At 38.0% G+C, this 12,326-nt stretch overlaps 1 protein-coding gene across 6 annotated transcripts in view; it reads left to right on the forward strand.

The window, feature by feature from the left end:
- Positions 1–12,326, forward strand: part of bcar3 (BCAR3 adaptor protein, NSP family member) — a 77,848-nt gene that overhangs the window by 51,879 nt on the left and 13,643 nt on the right. Inside the window, exon 1 of one of the 6 annotated variants that reach the window (XM_077222756.1) lies at positions 4,746–5,043. The exons of the other annotated variants lie outside the window; for them this stretch is intronic. Within the exon in view, the coding sequence (XP_077078871.1) occupies positions 4,936–5,043 (108 nt within the window). The 5' untranslated portion in view covers positions 4,746–4,935. Of the gene's footprint in view, positions 1–4,745; positions 5,044–12,326 lie in introns of those variants that run through there. 6 annotated transcript variants of the gene reach the window in all.

Below are 12,326 nucleotides of genomic sequence, written 5' to 3' on the forward strand. Positions count from 1 at the left end.
AAAACATCCATGTTTCGGTCGTGACGGCACATTTTTCTGTAGTGACAGTAATGTTTTGGTAGCGACCACATCACATTACAGAATTTTAACTCTCATACTAAGATACCAATGATTTGCATAACTGTACAAAAAATGTGTTTATTTCCCCCAAATAAATAATTATGTGTTCCCTTTTGTCACTACCAAAACAATGATGACATTTTTCGGTAGTGACAATTTAAGATACTTTTGAGCCTAGTTCAAAGATGATAACCAGCACATGGTTACCACAGTTCTGAACAGTTGTACACACACAAAAATTAACTTTTATCAAATAACACACAAAAAAAACATGATGTCACAACCGAAACTTCACCAAATGTTTCGGTAGTGACTGTTTCAGTAGTGACAATTTAAGATACTTTTAAAACCTAGTTCAAAGATGATAGCCAGCACATGGTTCCTAGCACAGTTCTGAACAGTTGTACACACATAAAAAATAGATTTTATGGAATTACACCCAAAATTTTTTGCTTAATTGCAGAAAAAAGGTGTTTGGTAGTGACGTCCCTTAAAGTTACACACAGATTTTCAGACTTTTGAACACATTTCCCTCAAAACAATGGTACCTATCTATAATGAAAGAGGCACAAGACACCTACATTTTTCCTGATCAAAAATGTAGGTGTGTGTTTAAAATCAGTTTCAGCCATTGGACTAAAACACACACTGTTTTGGTTGTGACATGAAAATGCGGGACACCTTTTTTTACGTAAAGTTTCATGATTTAACAATAAAATATTAAATAAATGTTTGTTTTTTTTTAACTTTACTTTTTAAAAGAAATCAAAAATATATTTTTAAAAACAACAACGGAAAAAAAATAAAAAAATATTTCATTATCATTTTCACAAGTTGAAATTTAGGGGTTAGGGTCCCGGACAGCCACCTCCCAATTGAAAGTACCCAATAAAAGGCTTACTTATATTTTAAATATTATTGTGGGATTCAATAGATAATAGAAGGATCTTAGTAAACATCTAAAATTTGAATACTTAAATGCTTTATAAATGTGTTTTTTGGTTGTCAGACAGCAGTTTGAAACAATTCTGGAGAATGGCCCATTTATAACTTTATAACCTATAATCACTGGCTTCCGGTAACAGCCGTACTCGAGCCTAGTTCCAGCGGAAGCGTGACCTCTGACCCGACGCATGACGTAATGACAACGAGGAAGCGCAGAGGATAGAGCAAAACAAAACACCGGTCATGAATTAGAAGTCTAAAACGAGAATTTTTAAAGAGAAATGTTGGAGGAGCTTGAGTTTGTTGCCCAGCCCTGTTTGGACCACGAGAGGCGTCTACTCTCACCTAAGCTTATGCTACTCCTACTACATCTGTTATCGGAAGCCAGTCATTATAGTTTAAAAAGTTATAAATATGGATATTTTTCTTACTATAACTCTGATTGAGTTCCACTGAAAGAAGAAAGTCATATACACCTAGGATGGCTTAAGGGTTAGTAAATTATGGGATAATTGTCATTTTTGGGTGTACTATCCCTTAAAGAAAGTTAAAATAAAGTGTACAAGTTTTTGTAAACAACTCAGCAGATTAAACCTAACAAAAGCTATGCCTTATTTTTTTTATTTTTTTTTGCTTTCCTCTGCGTAATCTAACCGTATATCCAGGTTTTTCATTAAATCTAAATAAAAATGAAATAGCATGTGGCACACTCCCTGCAGTTAAAGCCTCCAGTTTTTATAATATAATGTTTTGGCTTGAGTTCCAGATCTTAATGCGGTGATATTAAAGGCAGTATTTTTAGATCTTTACCTCAGGATACACTTTAGATTGTTGTAGAGGAATCACTTGACTGGTATTGATGAATGTTGATCAAGTTCACGGCCTCAGGGTGGAGGATTGCACTTGATATTTACACGACTATGAACTTGGAACAAGACTGATAAAACCATACATTATTGAGTCAAAGCAAAATGTGAATGAACATTATAGTCCATATTGCAGAGATAAAATGTCATATCCTTCAGGTGCCAAACTAAACAAAGAGAAAGATCATCAGTGCATCTAGAGGTTTACCTGAATATTAGTGTGGATCTCCATGGAGAACTATGAGGAAAGCCATCTGTTTAACAGCAGCCACTAAAATTAGCAGTGATTATTACCGCTGCACAGAGGCACAACTCCCCCTAGTGTTCATATATGCGACCTGCAACACACTCTAAAATAAGATCACAGGTAGTTTTCATTGACATGTCACGTCACAATTTACTAAGAGCCTCAAAAATCTTTTGAGACAGCAAAAGTCTATTGATTTGAGTGAAAAAGATTCCAATCACAGTTTCTGCAGCATAAAGTAATAAGTTATTATTAAAATATACAATAATAAATGTAATACAACACAATACAAATGAAATAAAATTTTAATATTATAGAATCTGTCTCTCAAGTTCCTCACATACAATTTGATCTTACATTTTCTAATATTTGTTTTATTTTTTTACTGCCAATTATTTCTTTTATTTTTTTGCCTGAACTACGCTATGATGAAGTAAGATTAGACATGTATTTAAGGTTTATTTTTTGCACTCATGTACAAAAAAATCACACTGACTCCTCTCTTTAGCAGACTGTGGAAAAGCAGATTTGCTTGCAGGGCCTTGGTGATTTTATTGAGTGTAATTAGGTATTTTAGGAGCTCACGCTCAGGGAGAACATTCCAGTGTTGGTCCGAGGGTGCTAGCCAGTCATAATGTCTTTGTTTCCCCCTTAAGAGCAATCTGGGAGAAACATAACAAATCTCATTTGATATACATCCAACTGTTTGCAACCAAAAATGTTCCTGGAAAATAGAACAAACAGCATACTTTACTGTTTCCATCACTAATGATGAACTGAAAATAGTTTAATTTTTCTGAATTTTGAAAAATACACAATGAAATTCAAAAGTCCACAGTGAAAATCAGTGATTCAAAATCCATGGAAATAAAAAGTAAAATATTGTTAAAATGATGAGTCAAATGTTCTTGCTTCAAATGAAGCACAAGATGCTCAAATCATGCTGAAGAAAATGATCATCAGCTTTTACACAAACATGTGGTGTTCACGCAGCTTGAATGTTGCTGCCATTAAAGCAAAAGTGAAACAAAACAAATAAACATTCGGAAAGGATTTAATTTTTAATTAAATTAAAAAGTCTATTTAAATTTTCACTCAACCTGTTATTCTGATAAAATAATTTATTTATTTTTAAAAAGGGAAAAAAGCATTTTTACTAGTGGACATTAGAACCCCACTGTAACTGTCAGCAGACTCCACAAAACTGTTGAAATGATTATGGAATCACTTTTGAATGGGTGATGCCATACAGAGAGCCTGTTATGCAGGTTTGCCCTTTCACTAAATAGTCACACAATTTTAGACGGTGCAAATAACATATACACAGACTCACCTCACAAACACACTGTGAGCTCTTGTTCAGTCGGGTGAAATGGTCTGGAAAACATGAATTCTCTTTCCAAACGCCTCTTTTACTCCATGAGCCTTTTGTATGGGGTGGGGGTTCCGTTCCCTGAAAATGACAGAACTCATAATGCTGTTAACAAACAGGCTAATCAAGAGAAAGCCTCCGCTAGCCCATCAACAAAAGCCCCTCTAGTTAGCCAACTAGTAGCCGCAATAACTCTAAGTGCTATTTGCGTGTGACTAAGAGACAGGGTAGTCTTGTTATTTAAACCCCAGTGGGAAAAGTGAGTGAATTTGGCCGTCTGGGATCCCTCAGGCTCAACCGGACTCTCTTCGCAGGGTCAGGATAGTCCCAGCTGGGTAAGAGAGCCTACCTGCTAGGGGAATGCTCTTTTATATTAACCCCCTGCTGTTACTGAAACCCCACTGGAGTTTAGAGTGATGTTGTGCTGATACTAAAAGACACAGCCCTGGTCCCTCGGTGCAGACTTGTCACACAGGATCACCACTGTCCTCGTCTGCCTGGAAAAACGCTTCTGAAGGTCCTCCACAGGAGATGCTCTCTCTTGTCTGGAAAGATTAACTTCAAATATCATTAGTGATAAGCAATGCTTTTTCATGTCATTGAACTGCTTAATATCAGATTGTCTCTCAGCATGTTCTCGTTAATTGCAATGTGTGTCAGTGTCTCTGTTTTGGTATAAAGTGATAATTTTCCTATTTGTAAACCCTGCTAACCAGGCCCATATAGAAACTGAGCATACACAATGCTCCAGATTTCTGTCAAATTCAGTGTTTGTTTATTATAAATAGTATTTTGGCTAAATTGAATATGCATTCAGCCCTTAACATATTTGACCATGTTTAACTCACAATTTTCTCCCCAAATCAGTGTAGAAAATGAGAAAAGGTCTACACATACCTGCTCATTATTGAAGATCAGTCAAAATGTAAGAAATCTATTTTTATATAAATGAATATGATTGATTTTATTAGCATTAGTGGCCAACCAGTGAGACTTTTTAAATGACTGATGTTGATATCTAGAGAGCAGGGTGGCTGATGTGGTAAAAATGTAATATTTAAAAAAAATATTACATCCCAAATCAGAGTACCTCATTCCATCCCTTTCCCTGTTCATCTATTTTTTGGCAAGCTGTTCGAGGATTTGAGGAAAAGTGGGTTGGTTTAGAGGCTGGCTGTGTGGTGCTCCTGCAGATGACTGAGTTCTGATAGGCTGAAGAGTCGAATCACATGGAGTTTAGCACGGCTCCTTACATGGGCTGCCCGGGGGTGAGAGCAACAGCATGGAGCAGCATATGCCCTGCTGAGCGCACAAACACACACACATACACACACTCGCGCTGAGAGAGTTCACAGACAGTCACTGGGCAGCTAACATGCTCTCATTCATGGGGGGTATTAAACAGTGAATTTTGGAGATTAAAGCGCGTGACAGTGTTTCCACTGATGAGTTGCACTGAAACAAGAGAGATGTCGGAGAGATGCAATATTTTAAGGACCATCACGGCAGCTTTGTGCTGTTTCTATCAGAAAAGCTCCGTTATTGGAGCCAAGGTGAGTGAAAGCTTCCTAAAACTACATCTGTATAAATTTGCATGTCAATTTATGCATTTTTAGTAGCATCTTATTCATGTGTAATATTTATTATATATTTATATATACTATATTTTACTCTTTATATTTTAACAACTTTATATTTTACTGTTGATGTACAGTACATTATATATGTAACAATTTATGTAAACTAACAGTAAAATATAAAGGATTTACATATAAAGTGTGGAATATTGCAAATACATAGATGTACTATAGCATTACAGAAAGACAGATTCAAAAAGTAGAGAAATTTAGATCAATTAAAAAAACGATAGCCTAGAGACGTGAATAAAAAGCAGGTCTGTGTGTAGTTTTATTGTGGCAGTCTTTGGTCTGGGCTCTTCAGTATATGGCTTTTTTCATTATAGTAAGTGAAGGCGTCAGACACACATGCTCACTCGCGAGTGTGTGTGTGTTTCTTCCCATTCACTTGTAATTGTTTAGTTGCACACCCTCCTCCTTGTCTTCAAAAGCATTTAACCCGTATTGATTGAAATCTTTTATCTCTGTGGCGGCTTGCAAATGGATCGTAAGTGTGAACGTGTGTGGTTTTGTTCACTCATCTAATGTGTCATGTGATAAGGAAAGAGAGCTGCCCAGGTCGGGTTGAGGGAATTTATGGGGCGATATAAAATAGGTGGGCCTGCGTGTAGCTGTTACAGGTACATATGGAACCGATGTAGGAATGAAACAGAGCAGTCTGCAGGTCATACGACTATTCGAAATGTTTGGTTTATCAATGGCGAGAATGTTCAAAGAGTTACATTACACCGAGACTACAGGGGGTTTTGGCCAACATGATGAAATGCATTACATTTTCTGAGTTTATTGAGTGGATTGAAATATTTCTGTCAGTCTCCACAGATGTGGCTAATCGGTTCTCCCTTGCTGGCACATGAAGATCTATGGTCCATCAAAGCCTACAATAAAGCAGTGCATATCAGGAGAATCTGGAACAAACTAAAAAATCTGGAATTTTTTTCTCATTTCCAAACTTATTCTATTTCTGATATACTTCAGAATGCAAGCAGATATTCATAGATCAAGAATGTCAAGGGGCTTATTCAATAGTCTTGCATTTAATAGCAGTATTCCTGTTGCTGAACCAGTAGAGCATGGCGCTAGCAACACCAAGGTCGTGGGTTTCGATTCCCAGGGAATGCATGGACGAAAAGATGTGTAGCTTGAACGTAATGCAAGTTGTGTGATGATGTGTCAGCCAAATGCATAAATGTAATTTGCATGAAGACTGATGCCAGATTCCTGGCATGTTTATCGAAACAGTCTATATTTTCAAATTCTAAGGCTGAATTGACCAAAAATAGCAGCATGTTTGTTATTTCTCAGCTCTGGCCAGCCAACTCAGCAGACCCTCGCTCTCAGGGTTTGAACGTCTGTTGAAAACATTCGGGTCTGGTCCACATTTTTTGGGCTTGTTTCTAAAAATAGTGCTAGGTTGTCATGGAGACTTCCGGTCTTTTCAATGGTGTTGGGGGTCAGTGGGAGTTAGAGGGACAGAGAGGGCAGTGTTGGTGCTTCTTGTATGGATTCTTTCTTTCGAAAGGAAATTTCTCACAGAACCTCCTTGATCATAGAAGGCTTCATCTGGCAGCGAATGATTTCTAAGTAAATGTGGTGAAAACAACTTGGGGCTTTACTTTGGTCAGTGTGAGGGACAGCTGTGGGAAGGAGGGTGGTGTGGACTGTACACTACAGTACAGCTGTGAATCTCTTCCACCCTGTAGAGGGCTGAAACCTAAACCGTGACAAGTCTGCCTTAAATAAACAGGCTTACTTGTTTAGTAGAGGCGTAGATTAACCCCTGACATAGACTCCAATGAATGTTGAATTAATCATTCTTTTTAATGATTATGTGGTTGAAACAATTTCATGTAGTGTTCATGAGTCTAAGGCCCTGTCCCTAATGGAACCCTAAAGGCTGATTTATAGTTCCGCGTCAAAAGGAGCACCCTTCTGAAACCTAAAATGACAAATGGGACACCCAATGCCTTTTGTCTTTAAAGGCCACACGCAAGCTGTGGCCATTGTATGTCTACAAGACCCCAAGTGCACATTTAACTTTGTTTTGGACTAAAACTTTATATCTTGTGTTTTTTGAGCATTCAACAAGCACTTTTAAGATGCTGTCAAGTTAAAAGTATAGTTCACCTCTGAAACACAAGATCCCTGCATTTGGTTCCACCTTTAAAGGGCAGAAACGGTTGGTATCAAAACCAGATTAATTATGTGTATGTTAATTTTTTGTGCTTCCTTGTTGTTTGGTCATCATCTTCACTTTATTTCTCGTGAAGCATTATTGTACTGCGCTTCTGCTATGATAGACATCCACTCTTGCATTGCGTGTGTAACAGAGGCCAGCTAGTGAGAGCTGTGCAGGCTAATGACTTCTAGGGAATGCAGTGTTTACTGTTTAGTGTCCTTGTCAGTGCACCAGCCTAGCATGCCACGATCATGGTTTGAGACCGACTGCAGGGTGGTTAGGATTGGAGGGTGAGCTTCAGAGGTGGAGCAATGAAGAGAGGGGTGTGTTTGTTTGGGTTGATTTCAAATATCAACAATGTTCAGGAACGACTTTGAGGAATAACATACTGCACCTTTCATTGAAAATATTGTTATAACGGCAGTATTTAACTAACGTTAAATGAGGCACATACTTTTGAGAATGCATTTGAGTGATGACTAAAACGAATCAGTGAATCATTTTTGGAACACCCAGACAAATTAACTGAAATTTTTCTCTAACACTTCCCACACATTAGACATGCAAGAGCGGTTCCCCCACACACTGACAGTGTAACACAGCAGAAGCATCATGGCTGTGGCAGAAATAGAAGCTCAGCAGAGCAGTGGGACAGCGGGAAGTCTCTCTGATTGACAGGCTGCTGGAGAGGTGCTGACACAGCCTGGCCAAAAGTTTCATCTCCTGTCAGTACTAAACAAAAGAATATGTTTTTGGATCAGGAAAAAAAATTAAATATTTCATTCACTCTCAAGTCTGGACTGCATAAAAAAGGGGGGAAAAACAATTGATGATTTTATCCATTGAAAAATGGGTATTACATATCAGAACAGAGCAAAATCTGCGAGTAGTCAACTGTGGAGGACAATACCTTCCTGAAACACCACTGGCACATGTGTTTGAAGCAGAACATGAAAGATATTTTTGAGTCAGAGCAAGCTCTTACATTTTGATGAAAAATTACATTTAAAATGTTTTTCTTTTAATAATGTGTACTGAATCATTCACAAGCAGAGCAAGAACATGAACAATAACTTTTAATTGAAACATATTTTTTGTCTCTAATTCTACCTTCCTCGAGCATTCCATAGGACTTAAAGGCATTTTCCAAGCTCAAGACTTTCTTTTCTAACAGGATGGCTTTCAGCAATTCTGAGTCCCCAGGACAAGCGTGTCCCCTAATTTTCCATCTTTTCCCCTTTTTGCTGTACAACAAATTGAGCACGCTCAAGGAAACATTAAAAAGAGGCCATGTTCAAAGTGATCCAGCACAGCTGCCCCAGGCCCTAATCTCCCCCTCTGCCCTCCTTACAAAGCCAGGGCTGGGCCACGCTGATTGGGACAAAACTGGAATGGAATGAGGGGGCTGGGGATCACAGATTGATATGGAGAGAATGTGATTAAATGAGAAGGAGACCAAGAGAGAGAGGGGGGGGGGGGGGGGGGGGGGGGGGTAAATGTATTGATTTACACTCAAATATTATACAATAATATATTATTGTATAATAAGTATATAACACACACACACACACTATGGAACAAAAAATAAATATAGAAATTGGTGTGAGAATATTCATAGTATTGTCAAGTAAAAAACTGATTTAGATGATAAATACATCAATGTTGAATCAGATATCAATTTAATACAGTAATAAATACAACAAATATGTAAATAATAATGACAATGTATACACACACTAAATTAAAAAACAAATGTTTAGTATAATATTGTTTAGCCAATTTCATGCTGATTCCCATTCATTTTATGAGGACTGCATTCATACTTCAAGACATCGAAACTGCATTAACAAAATGTTTATTTTAAATAACTTCAAAAGGACAATACATCTTTCATGAGCATCTGTCACATCCCCAGTTCTTCCCACTGAAATGTATGCTGCCCTGTCCAGGAACACATAAACATGGCAGACACCCCAGGGACCCTCTAAATGGACAATGTGATGGGGGTGAGATAAGAGAGGAAGAGGTCCTGATTTTAGAGTCCTTGGAGACTGATGTGACACTCTGATGGCCCTTTTTGTTTACTCTGGCTCAGGAAGGGTGTGACCCAACACCAAAGCCCAGACCAGGTCGATTGTCCTGCACATAAGAGGCCACTAATGACCCCGTGAAACCCTTGGGAATCTCAGCCTACAGGGTTGAGACAGAGGGTCTCCATCCTTCAAGCCCCCACAGGAATCAGCAGGAAATAACAAGATTTCTACATTTTATGTTAAGATGTGTGATGCTTACCCATATAAAGTCGCCACCACAATGAGAGAAGGGTTTCTAATGCATTGCTTTGTGGTGCCAAGGTCTTCATGTTCATATTAGCACATTGCTATGTGGCTTCTATGATGTTCTGGGTGGTTACTACTGTAGTCGCTATGCTATTCTAGTATCTAAGGATGACTAAAGCCCTATAGTTATCCCGTGCGATATGATACCCGTTTTCTTAAAGGGATAGTTAAATGAAACTTAAATTAAATGAAAATTCTGTCATCATTTACTCCCCCTCAAGTTGTTCTAAACCTGGATGAAGTTCATGAAATATACTATGGAAGTATAAAACCTTCCCTTCCCTTTTTTCCCTCTTTTAATGTCCACCTATTGTAAGTCAGATCGCTTAGAAAAGTATTAGTCCTTTTCAACAAGCCACAACATTAAAGGTATTACTCATGTCTGTTCAAATCTCAAATCATTAGTCATGAGAATGACTAACTATCTGCCATTGGATTACTGGGCCTGCTGGTTTCCATCACAACAAGTCAGTCTGAACACATGTACATGATCTCCATTTTTAGCCATGCACTTTGCCATAATCTGCACAATTTACAAATCAAACATGGATTTTTAACCGTTCACTCACTAAGCTGCTGAACGGCCACTTGTGGAGCAAACTAAAGAGGATTAGATGTTCGGGAATTAACAGGGGAATGTCATCTCATCCATAACAATTATCGAGAAGTGGCTTTCCAGATCAAATTCAGCCTTTGAGCTCATCATCTTAGTCCGGAAAAACCATGAGCACAGTCTGTTCTGACATGTGCCAATATGATCTAATGTGCGCTTGGTTAATAAGTTATGCTTATGATGTCTTACAAACTACTACAGAGCATTTTTAATACTGCAAAGTGTCTCATATATGTCATTATGTGACCCATTCTGCTGTCGATATCTAACCTGTGCTCTGCACTTACCCAATGAGACCTTTGAACCCTCATTCAATACATCCAAATGTTCCATTATGATTCACGTTCAAAAAGCATGCCACTATTTAAAAAAAGAACCTTAGCAATCAGCCCCTCATATGTGTGAAGATAAAATTTAAAATATATAAATGGCAACAACTAAAAGCAGAGGTGATTGATCTGATGTACAAATATATCTGCACTGCAGTTTGATGGAGGGATTATTCGTCATGGTGCTATCGAGCTGCTCGAGCAATTGAGCTTTGGCTATTTTTAAACATTTATAGCCTCAACGCACCTCTAAATGGATCCACGATGTCGTAGCGCTGAATGAATGTGACGGCCGTGCCAGATCAACACCACCTCAGCTGGCATGCAATCACAAAGCAGTCATAAAACTGAAAACATGAACATCAAATATTAGCATTCAGCACAACCCGGTAAATCTCATGCTCATATGTTTTTACTAAAAGTTCGATTTCAGTTGTTTGTTTAAGTCACTGTATTGTGTAATACAGTTGAAAGACACTGAGCACAAACAAGTGCTTTGGATGATTTTCCCAGTCAGGGTAAAACTATGTATCGTCTGGTCACTGTAATTTGTGGCTTGCGGGGTGTTGGCTTGGATCGCTGTTGTCTAAATGAAGTGGGTGTAACGCTCGTCCCTCACTACAATACCAGAGGCATCAGAGTGTATTTCAGTCCTCGCTGTGGCCTGGGTTTGTCAGACTCTATACATAGTAAGGATCTTTGAAGCTTCTCCATTTAAAGGAAAAAACTGTCCATTGCGTGGCATGACTTGAATATATTTGGTTTAATAAGCAAAGAGTTGCTAAAATATATTTTAATAGTTTGCTTTCAAAGAAATGCACAGTCTTTAATTCAGCAGTTTTATTACATCCTGACCGTCTAAAAAGTGTCTTTCAGTCCTCTGAAAACGATCGAATGATCAGTGACGAGTTGACATGCGGATCAATCCGACAGGATTATCCACCAACCTCTCAAATAAGGAAGTAATAAGACTCTGCCATATGTTTGTGTGCGTGAGAGGTTTTCCAACACAAATCGCTTACTCAAAGACCAGAATTAAGAGATCTTATTGTAGAATTGATACAGTATCTTTTCCAGCTATCTTTTGTTGACTATCATCCATAAAACCATCAAAACATATTAGTGGATTTGTTCAAATAACTCAAAGATTAAGGTAATTTGAAAATATCTAAACCAAAAGGCTATTCTAAACCTTACATATAAAATATTAAGTTAAAAAAAAACTAATAATTTAGAACGATCATATACCATCATATGGTACCATACCATATCCAGGCCTGTGTGCAGTGGTTTGTGGTGGACCACAGTGACAGATTGTGGTCAGTTAGATCCTAATAACTGCCTGACAGAGAGAACACTGCTTGGGCTATGGGTCAATGGACAGACAGAGAGAGAAACTGACAGCTAAGCATCTTATCAACATCACAGAAAACGGATGTAGCTTGTCTGCTGCTGTCAGCCCTGGAAAAACATGAAATGTATATTGAGTTTTTACTTGATGAAAATTACATTTCCACATACTACTACACGTTTACACTTTATATGGTAATACACACAATAATGTTGTTTGCATGCCTTGATAAATATCTTAGATGTATAATAATATTATAAACACGGCGCAATTATGCAAAAGTCCTCAGTAGTACACTAGGCTCTAGTTTCCTTTTGACAGCTTAAAAAAATGTCACTGTACACCACCAGGGTTCTCAGCCATAATCCGATATCTTGGCAGGTTTAAG

The sequence above is a fragment of the Siphateles boraxobius genome, unplaced genomic scaffold (genome assembly GCF_051911475.1).
Source record: "Siphateles boraxobius isolate OS27281-9 unplaced genomic scaffold, OSU_SipBor_1 9, whole genome shotgun sequence".
NCBI lineage: Eukaryota > Metazoa > Chordata > Actinopteri > Cypriniformes > Leuciscidae > Siphateles > Siphateles boraxobius.